The sequence below is a fragment of the Caretta caretta genome, chromosome 19 (genome assembly GCF_965140235.1).
Source record: "Caretta caretta isolate rCarCar2 chromosome 19, rCarCar1.hap1, whole genome shotgun sequence".
In the NCBI taxonomy this organism is placed as follows: domain Eukaryota; kingdom Metazoa; phylum Chordata; order Testudines; family Cheloniidae; genus Caretta; species Caretta caretta.
The window spans coordinates 2,793,043-2,815,124 of NC_134224.1; the positions used below are offsets into that span (position 1 = coordinate 2,793,043).

Genomic DNA, 22,082 nt, shown 5'->3' on the forward strand with positions numbered 1-22,082 from the left:
CCTGGCACCCCTCAGAGCTGCGATCACTACTGCCATGCCGGAATCTGCCTGGCAGAGCAGCAGGAGAAGGGGTGTGCACAACACGTATTGATTGACTGCAGGGTGATGTCAGACGAGAAGGGGCAGTAACTGTCCTCAGCTGTGACAGAAGATCCTGGAGGCAGGATCACTTGGCGATTCCCCATGTACAGCTGCATTTTGAGGGCAATCAGTTAACCAGCTTTTGACCCATTTTTCTGATTCTATTTTTCCCAGCTGATTGGGCTCAATTGTTTTCAGGCTTGTGAAACTGGCCCTTGAAAGCACCAAGTGGGTGTGCACATGCATGTGCGTGTATTATTCTGTTTGCACAGAAAGGTAATTAGATAGTTGTAACATTAGGTTTCTGGCACCTTCCTCTGAAGCAGCTGGTTTCTGGCCAGCCTCAGTAAGAGGACACTGGGCCAACAGGTTTCAGAGGAGCAGCCGTGTTAGTCTGTATTCGCAAAAAGAAAAGGAGAACTTGTGGCACCTCAGAGACTAACCAATTTATTTGAGCATAAGCTTTCGTGAGCTACAGCCCACTTCATCGGATGCATTCAGTGGAAAATACAGTGGGGAGATGAATGCATCTGATGAAGTGAGCTGTAGCTCACGAAAGCTCATGCTCAAATAAATTGGTTAGTCCTAAGGTGCCACAAGTCCTCCTTTTCTTACTGGGCCAATAGTTGATCTGGGACAAAAATTGTTACTTTCCTATTTAGGTGTTACAATACCCAGGTTCTGCGAGGTGACAGGTTTCCGATCTGGGTTTTGTGGGCACGTTTAACAGCTTTTCACATGACTGCACCCCATAGTTTTGAGGGTAACCACATTTTCATGTTTAAATTTGTAACTTTCAGAGACATTACAGTTCTAAGTTCGCCACGAATGCTGTTGTTGAGCACACCTATCACCACATCACTCTGGTTCAAGTACCCAGGGGTTAAATTAGTGACATCAGTGAGAATATTTCAACTTTGATACCAGTGAAATGGAATTACCAATTCATTCTCTGCCAGTTTATGGAGCTATAGATTTGCACTGTTCGTTTTATTGATGGGAAACTGAATTGGTGACTGTGGGGCCCAATTATAGCTTCAGTCTCTCTCTACCAAGGAAGCTCACTTTTGGAGCATGCTGGTGGGTGGTTTCTCCTCCACCTGTCCCAGTCGTAAGTCTCTCTCATCAGACAGTATCACAATACTCTGAGTGCTTTTTAAAGCTGCTGAGCTTTTTACTACTCCTAGCAAGTCAAAGAGAGAAGCTCTGCAGCCTGAAAAAAGCCTTTGAACTTTTACACCCCTCAGCCTGTAGCTCTAATAACCTCATCACTCCAATAAAACCCAGGAGACAAGAACTGGACTGGTGAGATGCTGCTGCAGACAAACTAGCTGACAGGTGACGGATGCAGGAGACCCTCCCTCTGGATGCATACACTAATATTCTAACGTCATTGCTCTGAATTTAAGTGTTAGAGTGGAGCTGCCCTCCCAGTGCTATGTGATCCAGAATGGGCAAGAACCGTATTTCAAGAAAAAGCAGGGTGTGTGCTGTGAATGTGGTTCGCTACAACCATACCTGCCAGTGCTGCTCCCGCCCTAAAGCAAGAACAACCTGCCCCAGTTCTTGAGAATTTCATTTGCTTAAGAAACAAAGTCTTTGTGAAAGACAAGGCTTGCTGTGCGTGAAAGTCAGCAGCATCCTGGCCAGGACTGTGCAGTGAACAATTCCCAGTGGGCAAATCCATAATCATTTAGGCAGAGGCATGTTTTAACTGATCACCATTAAGTACAGCACTCAAGGTACAAATAACCACTTAGTGCCCGATTACTGTATCTAATCTCTACTGTACAATCTATGGGGTAAATAATCCCTTACTAGATGATGTGTTAGTATAGTACTGCGGCAAAGTAACATCTGAAATAATACAGGCAACAGTGAGTGCATGGAGAAGGCTTGTATTCCTCAGAGCCAGTCTCTTGTTTCTACACTACAGAATGAAATAAGGAACGCTGTTAATCTTCTTGTCTCTCTTTAAGTACAGCCCTCCACACCTAGCTAACCATGTGACCTAGAACTTTCTTGTTCTGTACTTTATTTAAACCTGCAGTCAGTGCAAACAGTTGAACAATGGAGACAACCACAAATGCATCAGTTCAGAATTCCCTCCCCACTTTGTGTCACTGTGGCTGATTCCAGTTTGTCTCTTCCAGATCAGTCAGCACTTTTTAAAGCCTCCATTTCCAACAGCACATAAATTGCTCTAGGAGTCTACCCTGTTGCTGGACACAGCATTTACTACTTTTGGCTTCCCCTCTCCACTTGGAAGGCAAAGGTCTGGTGCAAGGGGAGGCCCCGTACTCAGCATGAGAAACAAACTGGAGTTACACCTACGGCTTATTTTATTGTATTTTTATTTGCATGAGGAGTTGAAACAAACTTTAGGGGTTTACTAAACAGGAACTGTTCAAGTCAAACAAACTATAATTAGCAGGTGATAGGGGGAGGCCCAGCAATCCTGGGGAAGGCAGAGATGGAGGGGGGCAGAGGCTGATGTCTTTTTACAACATGTGCACACACTATACCTGTGCATGAATACGCCTCTCCTCCCTACAGGCTCACCAACCACTGAGCTATTTGCTAAACCTCTTCAGAACACTGTAAATGTAAAGCTGAAGGTAAATGAAACCACAACTTTCCTCAGCCAGCACAGGAGGAATTTGCTTTTTTGTTTTAGAAAAAGATTAATAAAAATATTGAAAAAATTCTTCTCCTTTTATATATTTTAACCTAGTAGAATTCAGAAGTTTTTTAGAAAACTATGTTACCCTGGAAAGAACATTCAAGTTCACAACCAGCTGCAAAGAGGATACACACAATGCCTACAAGCAGCTTGGGATTCCAGCACACAAGAACCAGGTCTACCGGCACACACACTAAAATGGGTGAAGAGCAGGGTGCATTTTTGCCATGCTAACTTTAACTTTCAGCATAAAAGAAAAAAATAAGGTGGTTTTAAAAAGGCTCTAAACTCAACTTATACATACAAAAATTAGTTTTTAAAAATAATCATAGCAGTTTGGTCCCAACTCCAAGTTAACATTTAGATGTTTATTCACGTGCTTCATTGTTTTCTTATGAGAACCAAAAATAGTTTCCAAAATTAGCCATCTTTAATTGGTGTTACTACATACGCAAAGGCCTAAAATAAGTAGAATATGAATTTAAAAAACAAAATACACAAGAGGGGAGAAGAAAAATAAGCAGGTGAGTTAATCCCCACCTTTATCATCTCTAATTATAAGAGAAACAAAAAATGTCAAGATACTGGGTTAAGCTGGGCACAAACTGAAATCCATATAGTCTTCAAAGACTGTTGCCAAAAAATATCTGACCATCTAATAAGGTCACAAACAAGAGACAAAATTTAGGATCACACTTGATATTGGACCGTATTCAGTCCAGCAGGTAAAGTCTTTGGGAAGAAAGATATACTCCAAGAGTGGATCCGAATGTAAGTGATCAGTCCCAGTCCACATGTATGGAGGCTGAATTTAAAAATGCAGTTAACTTAAGATAATTTCAAAGCTCTTTGGCAGAGCTCGGTTCAGCACATCAGCATTACCCTGGCAGAGACTCCAACACTGCCTTGCCGGATCCTCTTCCTCCTTGCCAGGGTGTTCAGGGACATGCAGACTCCCTGGCTAGTCAGCAGCTGACTGTAGGTTGTCCTTTTCCTCTCGATTCTCCGTTCCACTTTCATCATCCTCGATTTCTCCCTCCTCTCCACTAAATTTGTCGTGGGCCCACTTGGGGCTAGTGCTCGATTTTCTGAACATGAAACGACCTCTCCCTCGGGGGAAGGCACCCCGGCCTCTGCCTCTGTTCACCCACTTCTCACCACCTTCACCCTCCCGGTCATCATGCTGCACAGGGAAGAAATCAGCCAGGTCAGACAATACTCACAAATCACTTTCATCAGTAAAAACGTAAATAGGCACAATATCATCCCCTAAAATAACCCCGACTTAAGCTGTGCAATACTGCAGCACAAATCAGATCCCCTTATAGTTTGGGCAATGTGTGTCAAATCAGATGACTAGTGAATTCAATACATAAAAGGCGTACAAGTACATGTTTGTGTTTGAGAATAGCAGCCCACTGGTTGAGGTTGGAAGGGCATTGCTCACTAAGCATTCTTTACTTTCCCCTCTGTTTTTGTGCATGTGTGTTTCTTTTTCTGGCACAAAGCTTTTAGCAGTTTTCTGGACCAGGAAGGACACTGGTGGCACCAACACACTCCAGACTCAGTGGGCCTGCAGCTGATTCTGTGCTTACAGCTAGGAAGTTATTTTATGGAGGATTTTACATGCAGTTATATTCGTCCCACCTAACTAACTCTTCTGAAAAAGCTTTGCACACATTTTCAGATGCTCTTTTGACCATGAATGTTATATGTACAATACATTTTTAAAAACTTTTGGGAACATTTTCCATAAGAGAAAGATGTTATTGGGACAGCTAATTTTGATTAGGTTTATGGACTGATTACATGACCCAGAATATTGTATCTAGGAGAGTGAAGTAGAGACCAACACAATATATAATAAAGATTATGTCTTCAACAGCAATCAGAAGACAGGGAAGAAGAAGGGACAGCAAGAGTGATTTAGGGCTAAGCCACATACGACCTTTATAATAACTCTGAAGAAAGATTAGAGGGATCTCAAATATCCAACAGAATGGGGGGGGAGGGTTGGTGAAAATAAGCTATAAAGCTGACACTAACTCAAAAGTGAAGCCCTAAGAGAAATCCATGCAGGATTTTGCCAGACTAGCCGATAGAAAATGAAAGAATGCTACAGCCAGCAATAAAAGTGAATCGCATTAGCCAATCCCAGAAGAAGCAGGCACTGTAGAGAGTGTTGAGATGCACAGCTCAGTGGTTTGAGCATTGGTCTGCTGAACCCAGGGTTGTGAGTTCAATCCTTGAGGGGGCCATTTAGGGATCTGGGGCAAAAATAAGGGACGGTACTTGGTCCTGCTGTGAAGGCAGGGGACTGGACTTGATGACCTTTCAAGGTCCCTTCCAGTTCTATGAGATAGGTATATATCCACATTCAAGTTTCCATACTGCCCATGGAGGACATGTTCTTTTACTGGGCCCTCCAGATTTTGGTTAGTGGCAAACAGTTCTACAACAGTCAGAGCCGACTGCTCCCTAGATGCAAGTAAAGATTTCTAGAGGCCTCTTGTGGGGGACAGTGATTTGAGAACCCCAGAACTGGTATTTTAGATGGCTTGATGGTTGCTGGTTCTCTCTCCCCTGAAGACTACACGTAACCTGTAAAAAGCAGATAGAATGCACAGCAAGGCATGTTCATACATACCCTGGTTCTTCAGAAACATACCAGATAATACTTCTTGCTCTTGGGTGTGTATTCTGGGTCCCACTCCTCATCCCTGTTTCGCTTCTGGAAGTCATTGCCGCTGCTGTTGTTGTTGTTATTGTTTCCCGAAAAGGTACCTCTGCTCCACCCTCTGCCTCTTGCTCTGAACTGGAGTAGCAGTGAACAGAAGAGGAAAAGAAGAGGGGTAGAGAGAACAGGGCTTAGAGAAATGGCATTAGGTCTTGTCTTTTCTGTAGCTCTAGCTGTTCCCAAGAACACCTTTAGCCTAGCCACAAGAAGACTGTCAAACACCTATACTCTCATTACCTATTAATATTTTTGACCGTATCTGATCATATAGCTACCCCTGGAAATACACAGCTATCTATCGGTTTATATGCACGTGCAGGGAGTGCAAGGGAAGGCATTTCACACATACAGTGTGCAAACACAGCAGGGCTATTTAATTAAAACATGAGCTATTTCTAAAGGAACCAGTGCAATTGCAGCCAGAAGAGTCATTAAAATGGCTTCATCGTAAGTTCTCTGACACAAGCTCGTCTTTACTCCTGTCAGTGCCGCTGAGCAAATACTGACACACTAGAGCCTACTGGACTGGATACAGTCTCAAACATCATCAGCAAGACTGCCAATTTCAAGCTCCAGAATTTATGCTGGGCTGGTGATTGGGAGCCACCATAGAGTGTAGAATCACCACCAGACTAGTGTACTTCCAGTCCCCTTAAAGATCACATTACCTGGTAAAAGCAGCAATTTGCACAAAGTCTTATGCAAAGGTTTTATACTCTTGTTTTTTTTAGGGGGTAACTTACGAAGGTCCCTCTAGCTCTTCCTCTCTCATTTGGGCCAGCAAACTCTTTTGTCCCAAGCCGGGACTTGTCAAACCCTGTGGTACTCTCCTCCCTCTCCTCGCTCTCCTCTGGGTAGTCCTCCCCTTTGTACGAACGAGAAGACTGTGAAGATGAAGAAGTGGACCTGGATCGCTCACGCACTCTCCTGTGTTTCCTGTACCAGGGATTGAGAGGGGGAAAGGGGAAGAGAAAATCACCAATACAGTCACTAGCTTGGTACGGTCCTGTCTCTGCTGTGAAGTCACGCTATCACTCCTCCGCCCTCCCTTATTATGTCCGTGCACAGCCAAAATCACAGTTAGTTAACGGCTCAGAATCAGCTACAGTGTGCAGCTCTGAGAGGTCACAGGACAGCTCCTTTCCCAGGATTCGTTCTTAAAACCATACACAAATTGTAAGGAGGCATCTGACCCTTTTCAGCTTACACTGTTTGTAATAAGGTAGCAAACTGAAGCCCAGCTGAGAACAGAGCCACATTGTGCTAGACGCTGTACAAACACAGACAGTACCTGCCCTAGAGCTTACAGACAAAACAGATGAGACAGAGGAAGAGGAGATGGGAAGTGACTTCCTTAAGGTCACAAAGCAGGTCAGTAACAGAGCTGGGAACAGGACAACCCAGGTCTTCTGACCCCCAGAGTCCAGGGCCCTGTCCACCAGGCTGTGCTCTCTGATCACAGAGGTCTTTAAACCTATTGTACAGCTATGCAGCCGGGACTAATTTATTCCTCCTACTGGCCTCCTTTCTCCAGTAGGTATCTCGACCTGCATCATTACAGGAGAAAAAAATCCACTCAGTTGAAGAGGCTCTTTTTGTTAAGAGTTTCCAGTTATGACACACGTTTGTAAAAGAAATCCAGCTGCATTCTGTTATAGGAGAAATTTCAATTTAAGGTAACATCACTCCATGACATGACCAGATTTGCAAACTGTATCTTTATAGAAGGAAATAAAATGGTCAGCAATTGCATGGTAGAAGAACGTTACAGAACAATTCCATGAGGCTGAGCTGTTGCTCTAAGCCCGATCCAGCGAAGCACTTAAGCGTGTGTTTAACTTGAAGCACGTGAATAGTCACAAACTTTAATGGGAAAACTCATAATTCATGGTAAACACAAGTTTTGATGGATCAGGGCCCAGCCTGCCAGTTCAGTCTGAATTTATGAATGTGCACTAAAAGGCTATTTCTTTGCCAACTTTGACAGACATGGTGTCATTCAAAAGCCAGCAGCTTATAGATAAGCAGTAAAGATATTTTATTTAAAAATTAAGTCACCCATTGGTCCAGTGAACTCAAAAACACATCACAAGGTTTCTCCTGGGTTACAAATTAGTCACAGTGCTAAGTGTGCATCAGTTAAAAGGAAAATGGAACCAATGGGAAAGTATTAAAATGAACCTAAGAGCAAATCAGTGGAGTCACTGACAGCATTTCTCCATTCTGTGTGAAGCGAAGGCAGTAACAAAACAAAAAGGTAATTTGCTCATCCTGGCACAAGCAGCCACTTTTAGTTTGTTTCCCCTGATTATTCAACACGTACGATAGCTGCACTTCCCCTTTGTAGTTCTGCATCTAATCACAGAAGACAAGCACAGCTCAGCTCTACTAGTTACAGCAGCAGGCATACTACTAGGGTTGTCAAGCAATTAATCGTGATTAATCGCGCTGTTAAACAATAGAATACCAATTATTTTGAATATTTTTGGATGTTTACTACATTTTAAAATATATTAATTTCAAACAACAGAGAATACAAAGTTTTAATTTATTTTTGAATTAAAATATTTGTACTGTAAAAAAAGATAAGTACTGTAGTGCAATCTCTTTAACATGAAAGTCGAATTTACAAATGTAGAATTATGTACCAAAAAATCCTGCATTCAAAAATAAAACAATGTACAACTTAAGAGTCTACAAGTCTAATCAGTCCTACTTCTTGTTCAGCCAATCACTAAGACAAACAAGTTTGTTTACACTTGCAGGAGATAAGGCTGCCTGCTTCTCCTTTACAATGTCACCTGAAAGTGAGAACATTCACATGTCACTGTTGTAACTGGCGTCACAAGATATTTACAGATGTTTTTGAGTGCAGTTATAGAATAAAAAACTACATTTGTAAATCGCACTTTCATGATAGATAGATTGCACTACAGTACTTGTATGAGATGAACTGAAAAATACTATTTATTTTGTTTATCATTTTTACAATGCAAATATTTTGTAATATAAAGTGAGCACTGTACACTTTGTATTCTGTGTTGTAATTGAAATAGATATATTTGAAAATGTAGAAAACATCCACAAATATTTAAAAAGAACAGAAGTATTTGCAGCACCTTACAGACTAACAAATTTATTAGAGCATAAGCTTTTGTGAGCTACAGCTCACTTCATCGGATGCATGCAGTGGAAAATATAGTCTGCAGTCTGACAAGTCTGCAGTCAATCAGGAAGTAAGGGGGGGAAATGGGAATCGTGTTTTGCTAAGAAGGGGGAAAATGGGAACAGGGACACAGGTAAGGCTCTGTGGTGTCAGAGCTGGGAAGGGGGACACTAAGGAAGGAAACTGGAATCATGCTTGCCGGAAGTTCACCCCAATAAACATTGAATTGTTTGCACCTTTGGACTTCGGGTATTGTTGCTCTCTGTTCATGCGAGAAGGACCAGGGAAGCGAGTGGGTGAAGGAATAAGCCTCCTAACATCTTCCACTGTATTTTCCACTGAATGCATCCCATGAAGTGAGCTGTAGCTCACGAAAGCTTATGCTCAAATAAATTTGTTAGTCTCTAAGGTGCCACAGGTAATCCTTTTCTTTTTACGGATACAGACTAACACGGCTGCTACTCTGAAACAAATATTTAATACATTTCAGTTGGTATTCTATTGTTTAACAGTGCTATTAATCGCAATTGATTTTTTTAACTGCGATTCATTTTTTTTGTTAATCGTGTGAGTTAACTGCAATTAATCAACAGCCCTACATACTACCAATTCCATAATGCAAGGTCTTGTTTCCAATTACAATAGAAGTGGCAGGGATCATGCAATAAAGAAGTGAAGATTAGCCTTCTACATACTTCTTTTTTGACCCTTTGTGACTTCTCTCTGGTTTCTCAGTTGATCTTTCCCTTGAATGGCTTGAATCTCTTGAGTCCACGGATTCTCTCGACTTCTCTCGTTTAAGATCTCTTTCTTTATGTTTTTTACGACGTTCGATATCAAGGCGCAGGTCAACTGGGTCGTCTTTATATTTCCCTTCAGTCTGCAAAAGCAAGGAATGGGTGAAAGTTTAACAGAAAGGTTTAGCAGCTTATCAAAGACTTCAGCACCATTACTTTGCTACTGTCTGCAGAGACTTCTGGAGGGCATGAGTTTATAAACCAACCATTCAAAAATGCAGAATGATTCACTACAAGAATATAAAATCTTCATTTGAAGTCTTCAGTTTTCCTACATATTGTATTATATATACACTTTTCCCCTTTAAAATATTATAAACATAGCTTGATAATACAGGGGTGGGGAGTAAAGAGGAGAGGAGAGAAGGGGAGAGAGCATATCAGGAGACCAAAGACTAACTTGGGTTATGTATCACAGCCAGTGAAAATTGAGAACGTTAGTGGTTAACGGTCCTCTAATGGGAAGTCAAGTCCAACTGATTTTGTATAACTCAACTGGGGCACATATGCAACCCTAGCTCTTTATGTTTCTTGTGCCCCCAGGGGATTGCCACTGAATAACAGAATTCCTCTCACTCCTCAGAGGGACCAGACCCATCTCCCTAAATGTCAGATGAAATTTTAAAGTGCTAGATCTGAAGGCAGCACTGAAAGAGAGAGGGGCAATAGCTATTTGCCACTTGGAAGATGTGATGCTAACATCACGGTTACTGAGTCAAGTGGTGGAGTTACACAGAGGCCAGAGAAAAGCAGCTGTTGAATTTATTCTGGGAACTATGAATATTCTCGGAATCTTGTTTTAATTGCTGTCAAATCGAAACCAAACATCCTTACTAGTAATGATCTTCACAATGAATGACACACCAGTTGCACTTTATTTCACAGAACCAGGGGACATTCTACAGAAGATTTTCCCCTCCATGTGTCTGTCTAGCAGGTCTATTAATGTAAGGTACATTATGAAGAGAAGACAAAATAGCCAATAACCAGAAAAGGTACAGTCGAGAATAGTACAGTCAATTGTATGCAGAAAAATCTTCAGCACTAGGCACAATCTTTTAAATTTAGTTAACCAGAGGAAATTTTCTGGGTGTGTAACACTTGTCTTAATATCATTTTCCAATTAAGAAATTCTCCTTTGAAAAAGGAAAATAGTTATTGGGTTAACTGAGCAGGCTCTAGAGTATTTGCACACAGTGCTATGCTTGGGAACTGCACGACTGGATTTGCAACATACACCAAATGATTAGATTTATCTTGAATTAAATAAAGAGAGAGATTAGTAATTCTCTAGCTATTAAATTTTTACTTACATGAATTTCTAAACACTTTTTTGTTTAAAAAAAGATTAATTTCAATTAGCAGCAGGAGTGGGAGCTGGTGCTTTGTTTGTACTGTTTGCTCTTCTGCTTTCCCCAGGCAAAGGGCTTTAACTGTTACTCAGAGCAAAAATGCTCCCAACACGATGGCTGATAGGTAAGTGACAAAATCAGCAGCAGCAACCTTATGTAGCGCAGCAGACACCTATTTGCATTTGTGAGGGCACATCTGTTTCATGAAGGGCTGGAGAGCTGTTTGAAAACCATGTTTTTTATACACACTGCCAAGCTGGCGCTCAGAGATCAGGCCCATCAAATTCATCTCACCATCGTCCATGTCAAGCCACAAGTGTGTTTGGAAAAAATCAAAAACAAATATATGAAACAAGTAAGGTTTCAGCAGGACTGTTTAAATCTCTTCACTGTAAATATGTATGAAGTTGAACACACAAAGGTTAAAAACCCCAAAATATAACATTTTAGGTTAAACCATTTTTATGATTGCTTATAGACTGTACAATGGCTTAACATTGTTCTACTCATAATAGCTAATATACTGGATTCCCAGGGGCCTGGTCTATCAAAACAGGTGCTGAGTGTTAAAGCAACAGCAATCAACAGAAATGATACAGTAAAAGTGTTAGAACAAGATTTATTATCTGCTTAGTAATAGTGTATTTGGTTTAGATATGGATTTATTTTTACTTTCCTTTTTGACATGCATGTCTTTTGAAAACATGGTTGGAAATATCGCATGTATACAATTGATTTAATAATACTTACAAGCAGAAAAATATCACAAAAAGTCTCTTCTCTCATCATGGGCACTTGTTCCAAATATCCTCTCTTTTTTTCTCAAGCTCACCTCAATTGACTTTGGGGTCATTTACCATATTCTAACCACTTCACAAAGGTTGATGATACATTTTTAATAAAAATTAACCCTTTGTAGTTCATTTTTAGAATTATGCCCATCCTTAAAAGAAAAACACAAACTTAAGTAGAGAGTAATTTAAACAAAAACATCACTGTTAAGTTCATGCCCAATGCACTCATTTTGTTCAATTATTGATCAGATCAACAGTTCACCTTGTTGCCAGGCTCTCTGGAGCTCTTCATTTCCTCTTGAGTGAATCCATGTTTTCTGAAAGTACTGGGAGAAATATCTATCCTCCTAAAAATAAAGCAGAGAATGAAGCTATTACAGCCTTCCCATAAACAGTACTCCAAGATCTCCTAATCCTAATTCTATTTTAAAACAGGTAGTTTCTCCATTATAAATATACATTCTATGCTGCTTTTTAAAGTAAAGTTGAGCAGGCAATTATACCCTGAAAGTGAGATGCTGTGCATACAGAGTAACACACAATCCTGATACTCAGACCATAACAGGTGCATTATGTTAATGAACTGACCATTAATGTGTTAAAAGTCCTCGTAATATGGTTTTCTTACCCATGACTGACTGGGCAGCTGATGAGCACGCATTACTGTGCTGGCCCCCACAAATCACAGGTCTCTTGTACAATATTTCATTGCCTACTTCAATGGCAAAGCCCAATAGCTCCAAAGAAATAGTTATCTAGCAGATTGCAAATATGGTAAAGAGGTTATATTTATTTACAAAAAAGAGATCGGCAAATTTAAACTGGGTTTGGGCTGAAAATCTAGAGTGATACTTCTCTGTGTCTAGATAATAGCATGGATGATCACACAGTGCAAACAACAATCCTTAGGCAGAAACACAAGTAGGGGATATTTTAAAAAGATAAATTCATATAATTTGGGAATAGCCATGTCATAGAGGCACCGTTGTCACTTACTTTTGTGGGTTTAAAATTGTGTGCGTGACAAGACCAAACAAGAACAAGAGGCCATTCAATAAAATGGAAAGAGACAAAATGTAAAGGTGAAAGGAGTAAAAATTTGTGGGTGATGATTTTTTTTTTTTTAAAGGACTAATCAACCTGTGGAATTCACTTCTTCAAACTAGGAGCCAGGAGCTAGCACGATTCAAAGGCAATTAGGCATTTCTGTGACATGAACATGCAATTACATTAGACATCATCAAAACAATTTGATAAGGGATATAAGCCTTCATGCTTCAGAGCTTTCAGCCATCCAACAAGGACTAAGGACAACCTTTTCTGAGTCAGATTATTCCATAGTTGTCCTTGTAGGGTTTTTTAAACCTTCCTCTCAATCAGCTGGGACTATCAGAGAATGGAAATCAAACTAGAGCAGGGTTTCTCAAACTTCATTGCACCGCAGCCCCCTTTTAACAACAAAAATTACGACAAGACCGGACCGATGCCTGAACCCTCACCCTGGGGGGTAACGAAACTTGAGGGCTTCAGCCCTGGGCGGTGGGGCTTGGACTTTGGCTTCAGCTCCAGGACCCAGCAAGTTTAATGACAGCCCTGGCGACGCCATTAAAATGGGATCATGACCCACTTTGGGGTCCTGACCCATAGTTTGAGAACCACTGAACTAGACAATTCACTGACCTGGCCCAAGACCCAGTATGGCAATTACTATGTTCTTAACTACATGACTGATAAGTTTTGTTTACTGTTGGCTCCTCTCTTGTATTTTTGATTTATGCCCCATAGTTAACTATTAATATTTTAAAAATACCCCTGGAACTTTAGAAAAAACATTAAAACAATACCCCCCACCTGTGGATTTCAGGGCTCTTCTTGTTTTTAGCTTGATCTTGCTCCATTCCTCTCTTTAGGTATTTTGTAAAGCGTTCATTCAGTGTCATTCCTGAAGACCCAAAGTGATGCTCTGTCGGGGTTTTCAGTGAAGAAACATCACATAATTAATACAAGTCAGATTTTAGGAAAAGGCATGTGAGCTCTAACACCATGTCTGCAATGGCTTCAGAAAGTAAAAATGTGTAGCCAGGTGACAAACGGATGAGAGTCAATGGCTCTAGCAAAAGTGGAGGCCACCCACTTGAAATCAGAAAATGGCACATGCCTGTGTCAGTGGTGAATTCTGCCTCAGTTGTGTTTAACAATGAACATATTTTTAAAACAAAAACTAAATTTATGCAAATCCATTAGACTACCCCAAATATCTGCAGATCCCACGCCAGTCTACTGCAAGAGTGTTACTTTTTGCAGTTTTGAGGGTAGGCAAGACGGCCTCTCCCCTCTCCTCCTACAGCTAAATGCAAGAAGTTGGGGGAAAACATCCCACATGGTTGCTATTTTACTCTATCACTTGTCCTGTTGGTCAGCAATTCTCTTGGGTAATTAACTAGCATGAATGGAACACCGTTCCAAGGAACGGATATAGTGGGGTGGAGAAGCAAGGGGTGAACTTTCAACCAAGAATGTGTGGACACTTGACTCACCTTTTACATGATGGACTATAGTCACTATGTGCTGAGCAAACAATTCAGAAGGACTTCGCTGAGACTGAGCTGACTGTATATGGTGGAAAATGGAGCGGAACTCCTGCTCTTTTTTGTTGCTGTGTACTAAGTCACGACATAGCTTCCGCTCCTGCGCCAATAAACCACTTGGACTAGAAAAGAACACATATTTTAAAAATATAACCATCATAAAACCACGCTAAACAGAAGCAGCTTTCAAACTGCAAGTTGACAACCTTCAAAGCAATAAACTGGACTTATTCCAGCTACTGCATTTCATATACTACTAGAAAGTCCTCTGTAATACAATTTTCAATGGTTCTGTGTTTGCCCCCTTATATGGCTTCTGAATTACAGGTTCCTCTTTTCTGCAAGGTTCATCACAAACTTCCCTATTTATAGCCAGATCTTGTTACAATATGCAGGTGATGGGCTGTCTGATTCAGCCTTATATAGGAAGAGGTATATTTTACCTTCCCCCTCCCACCGCCAACATCTGGGGCTAGATTTTAATCTCAGAAGCAGTAGAGAGAACTGGATAGGACCAGGCCCAGAAGCTCATCTCAGCCATCATTTATCTGATGCCCAGGGGTGTTAAATATCCCAAAACCAGTGGAGGCAACCACAGAAGATGGAAGAAGGATCTTCAAAGCCCTGAAAAGGTTGGGTAAGACCTTAATATTGCCCTAGAATAAATCTAAGGAAAGCTGAATCTGTTAATAATAAATGTGCCTCACCACAATGGGCCATCAGACCCACACAGAGGATGAGAGAGTAGCATTAACAAAAGGTTGCTCAGAAACAGGAGAGCTAACTGTCCAGTATTGCTCAACCAGCATCCCAGTTCTTGTATGTACGTCAAACCCTTCCCAGCACATCATGGATCCCACCCAGCCCTACATCCCTGGGGAAGAATAGCAGTCACCATCACCCTGCTGCAGCACAGAGAAGACTGATTTAAACAGAAGTGATTTAAAGCACCGAGCAGGAACTTTAAACTTTGATTTTAATCTTGTTTTACATTTGTACTTTAGTATAACCTTTCTTTAGGAAAATAACTCACCAATGAGAATGGACATTTAAAACATGTTGATCTACCATTAAATGTAGCCTTGACACTAAATTTGGTACCATTTGCGAACCAGGAGGATACACTGTATCTATACACATTTATTTAAGCAATTATATAGCATTACTTACTTTTGTTCAGATTCTTACATTATTACATTATAAAATGGTGACTGATGCATTTCTTACACACTAGATGCTAATTTTTTTACGTGTGATTTGTATCAAGCTGCATTCAGATGAAAACTGAAATTCAATTAAAAATGCAGAAAAACAGCATTTTAGAATTTTTTTATTAAATAAAGCTCCCTTAAATGTGCCAGATACATAAGAAAAAACTGACTGACTAAGCAAAGGAAGTCTGAATTGCAGTGAGTGAATGGACTGCTTATGGTCACAATGGGCCAGATTTTCAAAAGGTACCTAAAGATGCAGATAAGTGTCTAGTGGGATTACAAAAGCATGGGAGTTAAGCACCTGACTCTCACTGAAGTTAATGAGAGTTAGGTACTGTGGGTGCTTAAATGCTTTTGTAAACCCAGTAGGCACCTACATATCTTTGAAACTCTGGCCCCATGTTCTTCACATTCTTAGAACTAGTAGATCTTATTCTCTCCCACTCAGTTATTATTCATAGACAAGAAGAGGAAAACAAGTTTTCCTACTTTTTTGGCTCTTAATGGATTTTTCATCTTTGAATGAACTAGTCCAACAGAAGACAATCACCTCGCTACACCTTCTAGCTACACTGAATAATTAAAGTAAATGCTTTCTGGCCCAACAGAAACTGAAAGCACTCGCTGAAAGCATTCTCTCCAGACTAAAAATAATGAAAATATAGATCCTTAATGCAGTACACAACATTGTTTCCCCCCAATTCTGTATAAAAAAGCAACACCCTGATTGAGTTGGGGATTTGTCCTGTGTTGAGCAGGGGGTTGGATTAGATGACCTCCTGAGGTCCCTTCCAACCCTGATATTCTATGAACTCATTAAAACTGAAGAGACTCACTGATGCAGTATTTATTTACATTATTTTAACAGATTATGGTAAATCTAGGCCTTAACATAGGTTATCATAATTTCAAATTTAATTTTAAACTGATTTTTAAAAAGAAAAGTGTATTTAATATAAAGTCTGATTTTTTTAAAGTGAGGGTCTTTCATCCGCTTTGCTGCAGCAGAATATAATCCACCATCTCCACAGCACACGTCCCATGTATAGAATTGCTTCAGTAAAAAGCAAATCCTGTGGCTCAGAAAAGACTGTTTTTTAAAGCACATCCAAACTGCATTATAACGCTGTAATGGTAATTCTGATCACTTATTGTTTGCATGTTCAAAGTGCTGTTCAGATATTAATCCCTAAAACCCATGTTGCATGTCCTCACATGTGACTCACATGCCATTAGCAGCCATCTTAGTTCCTTTCTCTTCATTCCTGCTGAGTTTTAGCACTCCCTCCAGTGTTCCACAGAGCAAACTGACATTTATTGACTAGTTTCAGAGTAGCAGCCGTGTTAGTCTGTATCCGCAAAAAGAAAAGGAGTACTTGTGGCACCTTAGAGACTAACAAATTTATCTGAGCATAACCATTGCATTTGAGCATAAGCATTGCATCCGATGAAGTGAGCTGTAGCTCACGAAAGCTTATGCTCAAATAAATTTGTTAGTCTCGAAGGGGCCACAAATATTCCTTTTCTATTTATTGACTAGTAGCTCTTCCCTGTAGCAGAACTAACTTTATTGAGCATCCCCTAGTGGTCTCCTGAAGCACCAGAGCCTTACAGAAAATTTTAAGTGGCTTTTGGGGCTTCTAGGAGGATTTCACTAGCAATGTTACCATACATTGAGAAGAGAACAAAGTGCCTTGCAAACATACATTTTTTAAGCTGTAACGCTGACATTGCAACATTCTGAGTAGCTCTGGACAGTGGAGAGCAGAATTTGATTACTTTTGAACACGGAATGGTGTGGCTTGAATGAAGGACTGGGATCCAGAATCTCCCAAGTTCTAAACTAGTGTCTTTGCACTGACTTCCTGGGTAGCTCAGGGAAAGTCACTCAAACTTTAAGCTTCACTTTCTCCATCTGCAAAATGGGAATAACATGATTCACCTTCCACACAGGAGAGTCATATTGGTGTGTTAACATTTAGAGATTCATGTGCTCTCTGTGACAAATGACGTGTTGGTAGCTGATTGTACAATATTCTTTATTTAACCTGCCTATGTTTTAGAGAGATCCACAAGGGGTTGGGGGGTGGGGGAGAAGGGGAAATAGGCTAGTGAAGCCACTACCTAGATTTAACTTAAAGGCAAATCCTTACCGTGCAAGATCTTCATCAAAGGAATCCATTCGGACATTGACCTGGGCCTCCCGGGTAATGGAAAAGGAGGATTTGCCAGTGGCTAAACCATCTCCTCTGGTTCCTGGCTTCTCCCGACTCTCAGAGGCCTTTCTCAGAGGTGGTGATGTACTTTTTTCCTGACTTGCTTTGTAAGCAGTTACTCTAAAATTCTTTTCAGGAACAAACCCCCTGTGACCAGCTTCTGCTCTCTTGGATGCTAGCTTGTCTTCCTTTTTAGATCTTTCAGAATAGGGATCCTCCTCCATTTCCTCAGCTTTCCTTTGCTTCTCCTTTGCAGATGGTAAGAACACTATGCCTTCCCATTTACCTGGCCTATCCTCATCCTGAATTTTGCTGGAGGTTGCTACCACTTTAGACATGAATTTGGGCTCATCATCAAACTCCGAATCCTTTCGGCCCTTTGCCTTGTCTTTCTTATCCTGTTCATCCATCTCGTCTTTGCCATAATGACCTTCCTTGTGGAACTCTGCCATCTTCAGCTTCTCAAAGTCATCTCGAAACTTATAGCGTTTAGGAGACTGGCTACTGCGATAAGGCTTTTCAGGGTCAGTTTTGGAGGTGTACAGGTCTGATTTCATCTTTCCATCTCCTAAACCCAATTCAGAGAAGCCTCCCTTCTCTTTCATTTTTTCCTTTTCAACATTTGTTAGTTTCTGTTCCTTGTCTTTCCCATTCTCAGTCTTCTGTTCTTCCAAATACCTATTTAAAAAACAAACAAACAAACAAACACACATACACACACACACACACACACACATTTAAGCAATTCTCTTATTAAAGTATAGACAAGAGTCTTTAATTCCTAAAATTCAAAGCAAGCAAACAAGTCTTAAAAATTCCAAGACATAAAAACATAGAAGTCTCTCTCTGGTCCCTGATAAATAAGGTAAAATGTAAAGCTACCCAAATGTTTACTTTAGAAGACATGAATATGGTCTTAATATATTCAGCAAACGTGCTGGAAGATGGGTACGCAAAATGGATGATGTGAGGTTCAAGAGCAAAGTGGAACAGCAAAAAGCTCTTCTTGAGCAAATAAAAAGAGAACCAACTTAGCTATATTTTCTAAGGAAAATATTAAGGTCTTACCCAATCTGTTTAGTCACTTACAAACCTGGTTCAGAAGAATTAACACATCAAAACTTTCAACTTGGACTGTTCTGCTTTAAACAACACACTGGAAATAAATGCCTCAAAAGCTACGTCACATTTTGGATGCAAGTTTCCTAGGAAAGCTAAACATTTCATATACTGTAAACACAAATAAAAGCAAAAATAAAAAGGTTAATGGGAAAAAGATTTCTTCTCTTGGGAGGACAGACAGGCACTTTATTCTAGAACTGGGAATGACAATCCCCCAAACCAATTTAAAGTTTAACACATGCTGGTGAAAGATTATCAGCACATATTTCAATGCGATAGTGGTGGGTTAAGTCTAAAGCACCTCACACTATTTTAAAAGTCAAGAGTGGAGCAAGACCTAGTTCTGCTATCATCATCATCAGAGGTATTTGATAATTAATAGAACTTGCTCCAAATAATCTTAAATTAACAGAGAGAAATGAAAATGATTAACGAGCATTTGAGAACACAATAGTACCTTTCGAGTGAGGAGGTCCTTTAAAATGAAATTAATTAGAGGGACACTTGTCAGGGGCTTTGGGCTGCTGACTGGACCATATCAGAAAGATACTCCTATACTGAAGATCTTTTTTTTCCTGATTCCAATCATACATAAAATGTATCCCAATGCATGTGCACCCTGGCTCTCACCGTGTTTGTATTGGTTTGTTTCTATTAGGATACACAGTTAGTTGTGTGTTTAAGTTTTTTAAACAAAATTTTTCCCTTTGCAAACCTATAACATTTGCTGGAGTCCAAGAGCCACAAGCCTACTCACTCTGGGATAGATTTCAAGAGGGAATCAATATTTTGTCTGTTAAATTTGACAGTGCCCAAAAGCAAGCAAACAAGCCTTCTGCAAGTGAAGGTTTCAGTTGCATCAGCACCTCTTCTCCCAAAATCAGCAAGTCTGGCATCAGCAGCACCAACCAAATTTTTGATGCTCCAACATCCATTTAAAATTGAGAAATGCCCCAAAATAAGTAATTAACCATATGTGAGCTAGGGAATATACAACCACAAATATATATGTTATATGTAGTGATTCAGGAATGTGACAATTTTTAGACTAATAAAAAAAATAAAATTTCTGGAAAGCTCCTTGAGCACTTTAAAAATTTATAAAAATAACCTTCAAGTTTAAAAGGGAATTCTGAGGTATCTATGTCATCTTTACAACACTAACAAAGTTATGATGTTAAGAAAACAAAACTAGAGAACTACTTCCTATAATGCAGAATCAGGCCTACGACTCAATGAGAGTTACACACACCTCCTCAATTCCCCCACCCCAGAGTACCCGGCACGTGAATTGAACACAAAGGAAAAATGCACAACTTGCCTCTTTGAGAAGGCTGCCCCACCAGGAGTTGCTGCTTCCTCCTTCTGCGAGGCACCATAAATTGAACCGATTGTCGTGGGACTTTTACACACAGGACTCTTCCTCGTTGGGCTCAATCCTGATGAACCATGGTCAAACGGACCCTGATGTGAGCCTGTCTGAAATGAGGCACTGCTTTGTAAAACAGACCCCAGCTGTGAGGGGTTTGACAGTGGAGGACTGGGCTTCTGCAATGGACTTGGCCGAGGAGAACGGCGCCTCACCACAACAGACTGGAGAGGGCTTTTTAGCGCAGGACTGCGCTCTCTTGGGCTAAGCTCAGGCACGGCAGATGCTCTTGACACTGAACTTGTGCTGTAAGTGGTCATGTCTTGCCATGGCTTTGACCCCTCAGACACCTTGACATCTTGAGCAGCTCCTCCCGAAAACAGCGGATCCTTCGAATCATCACCTTGATTATCTCCTGCAGCCTGTGATGCCCGGGTGTCCTTGGAAGAGGATTTTTTTTCCTTTATGGACCTACGCTTAGAAGACTCAACTCGGCTGTGGTTCGAGGAAGACCGGGAAGATGAAGACCTCCTTGACCTATCAGAAGATGACTTATCAGAGTTTCTAGAATGACTTCTTGATCTTGGTGATGGAGACCTTCTCTTCGGCGATCGAGAGCGGGAACGCCCCCTACGAGGGCTGTAGGCTTGGCGATAATTTTGCCAATTTGACCTGTAATTTCCATAGCCTCCTCGGTTATACTGGCCCCATGGATAAAATCCTCGGTTCCGTCCACGGAAATAATATGGTCTCCTATACCCTCTGTTATGACCTCTGAAATCCCGACTCTGATACACTCTTGGGTGGTTCCTTTCTCTGTTGTGAGACGGAGAATATGATCTTGAACGGGACCTAGAACTAAAAAAGAAAACAGTATTTGGAAACCTCTCTCTCTCAGTGCAGCCTTCTGTTTGAAAAAGAGTTTTAAATGTTATTTTACTGGTTTTATGTAGGGGTCACAGTCCCTTAAGTGATTTTTCCTTTGCTCATGCGAACACTATACCTTTTCTCCCAGTGAACACTGTTGCCCCATCCACACACAATCCCTGGCAGTAATTTCACGACATCTGAACTACAGCTGGACAGGAAATCAACCTCCTTAGAATCACGGCTGAGACCATGATAGGGATACATTTGTTCTGACTATCCTCGGACTAACGTGGCTGGTACCCACCTTCAGAAATCCAAGTGGCAATCTCAAATGTCCAGTCTTCACAGTTCAAAGAGTGCCAAGGCTATCTCTAATCCTTGGTCTCCGGCAGGGCGGGAATGCATTTCTACCCCATAAGGCCAGCGCTGTCTCTTGTAACAGACTGAACTCTCCCTTCTTTGCAGCCCCTAAATATCTCATATGCTTTTAATTTAAACAGGATTTCAAAAAGAAAACCCTTTCCTTGCCAGAGAAATTAAATGAACTTCAACACTTGTAAGTGAAAATGGTAGCACTGAAGAGAAAAACCAAGGACTGACTTCTCTATATTTCTAATCTCAAACCATACATGAATTGCTGTTGTTCTTAATATTGATCTCCATCAAGTAAAATAAAGACAGAGCATCAAGAAAAGATTGCCGAAGGCATTTAATGTATCCGTAGCCTGATGCCACATGATGGCACTGTTTATCAACACACATCAGCTTGCTTTTCAAGGGGTAGATATAAGCATGCAGGTTATGAATGGAAGAAGGAAGAGAACGGAATTTAGGACTAAATGGGAGCGTTCATATCTGGGGTTACAGATTTAAAGAACACAACATTTCAGGGGATATGTAAGTGCTGATCAGAGGTGGAGAAATAAAAGGTGTTTTTCCAATATAATTGGATTCCCCTTAGTTTTATCAAGTATTTAAAAACCTGCAGTAGTTGCAGTTTTAAAAGTAGTATCATGGCTCAGGATTAATCAGGTTAACGTACTTTATGAATATTGGACAACTGCAAAGTTGTACTGACAGGGAAAGTTATTAG

The 22,082-nt window shown here is 40.7% G+C and overlaps 1 protein-coding gene across 3 annotated transcripts in view; it reads right to left on the reverse strand.

Moving 5' to 3' along the window:
• Nucleotides 1–2,418: 2,418 nt before the first annotated feature.
• THRAP3 (thyroid hormone receptor associated protein 3) overlaps nt 2,419–22,082 on the reverse strand; it is a 78,537-nt gene continuing 58,873 nt past the window's right edge. For all 3 annotated transcript variants that reach the window (XM_048825709.2, XM_048825710.2, XM_048825711.2), the window contains 9 exons: nt 20,072–20,977; nt 17,566–18,306; nt 14,148–14,320; nt 13,462–13,573; nt 11,873–11,957; nt 9,363–9,547; nt 6,245–6,437; nt 5,433–5,579; nt 2,419–3,947 (listed from right to left, as the gene is read on the reverse strand). In XM_048825709.2, the coding sequence (XP_048681666.2) occupies nt 3,726–3,947; nt 5,433–5,579; nt 6,245–6,437; nt 9,363–9,547; nt 11,873–11,957; nt 13,462–13,573; nt 14,148–14,320; nt 17,566–18,306; nt 20,072–20,977 (2,764 nt within the window). In that variant the 3' untranslated portion in view covers nt 2,419–3,725. The remainder of the gene's footprint in view (nt 3,948–5,432; nt 5,580–6,244; nt 6,438–9,362; nt 9,548–11,872; nt 11,958–13,461; nt 13,574–14,147; nt 14,321–17,565; nt 18,307–20,071; nt 20,978–22,082) is intronic.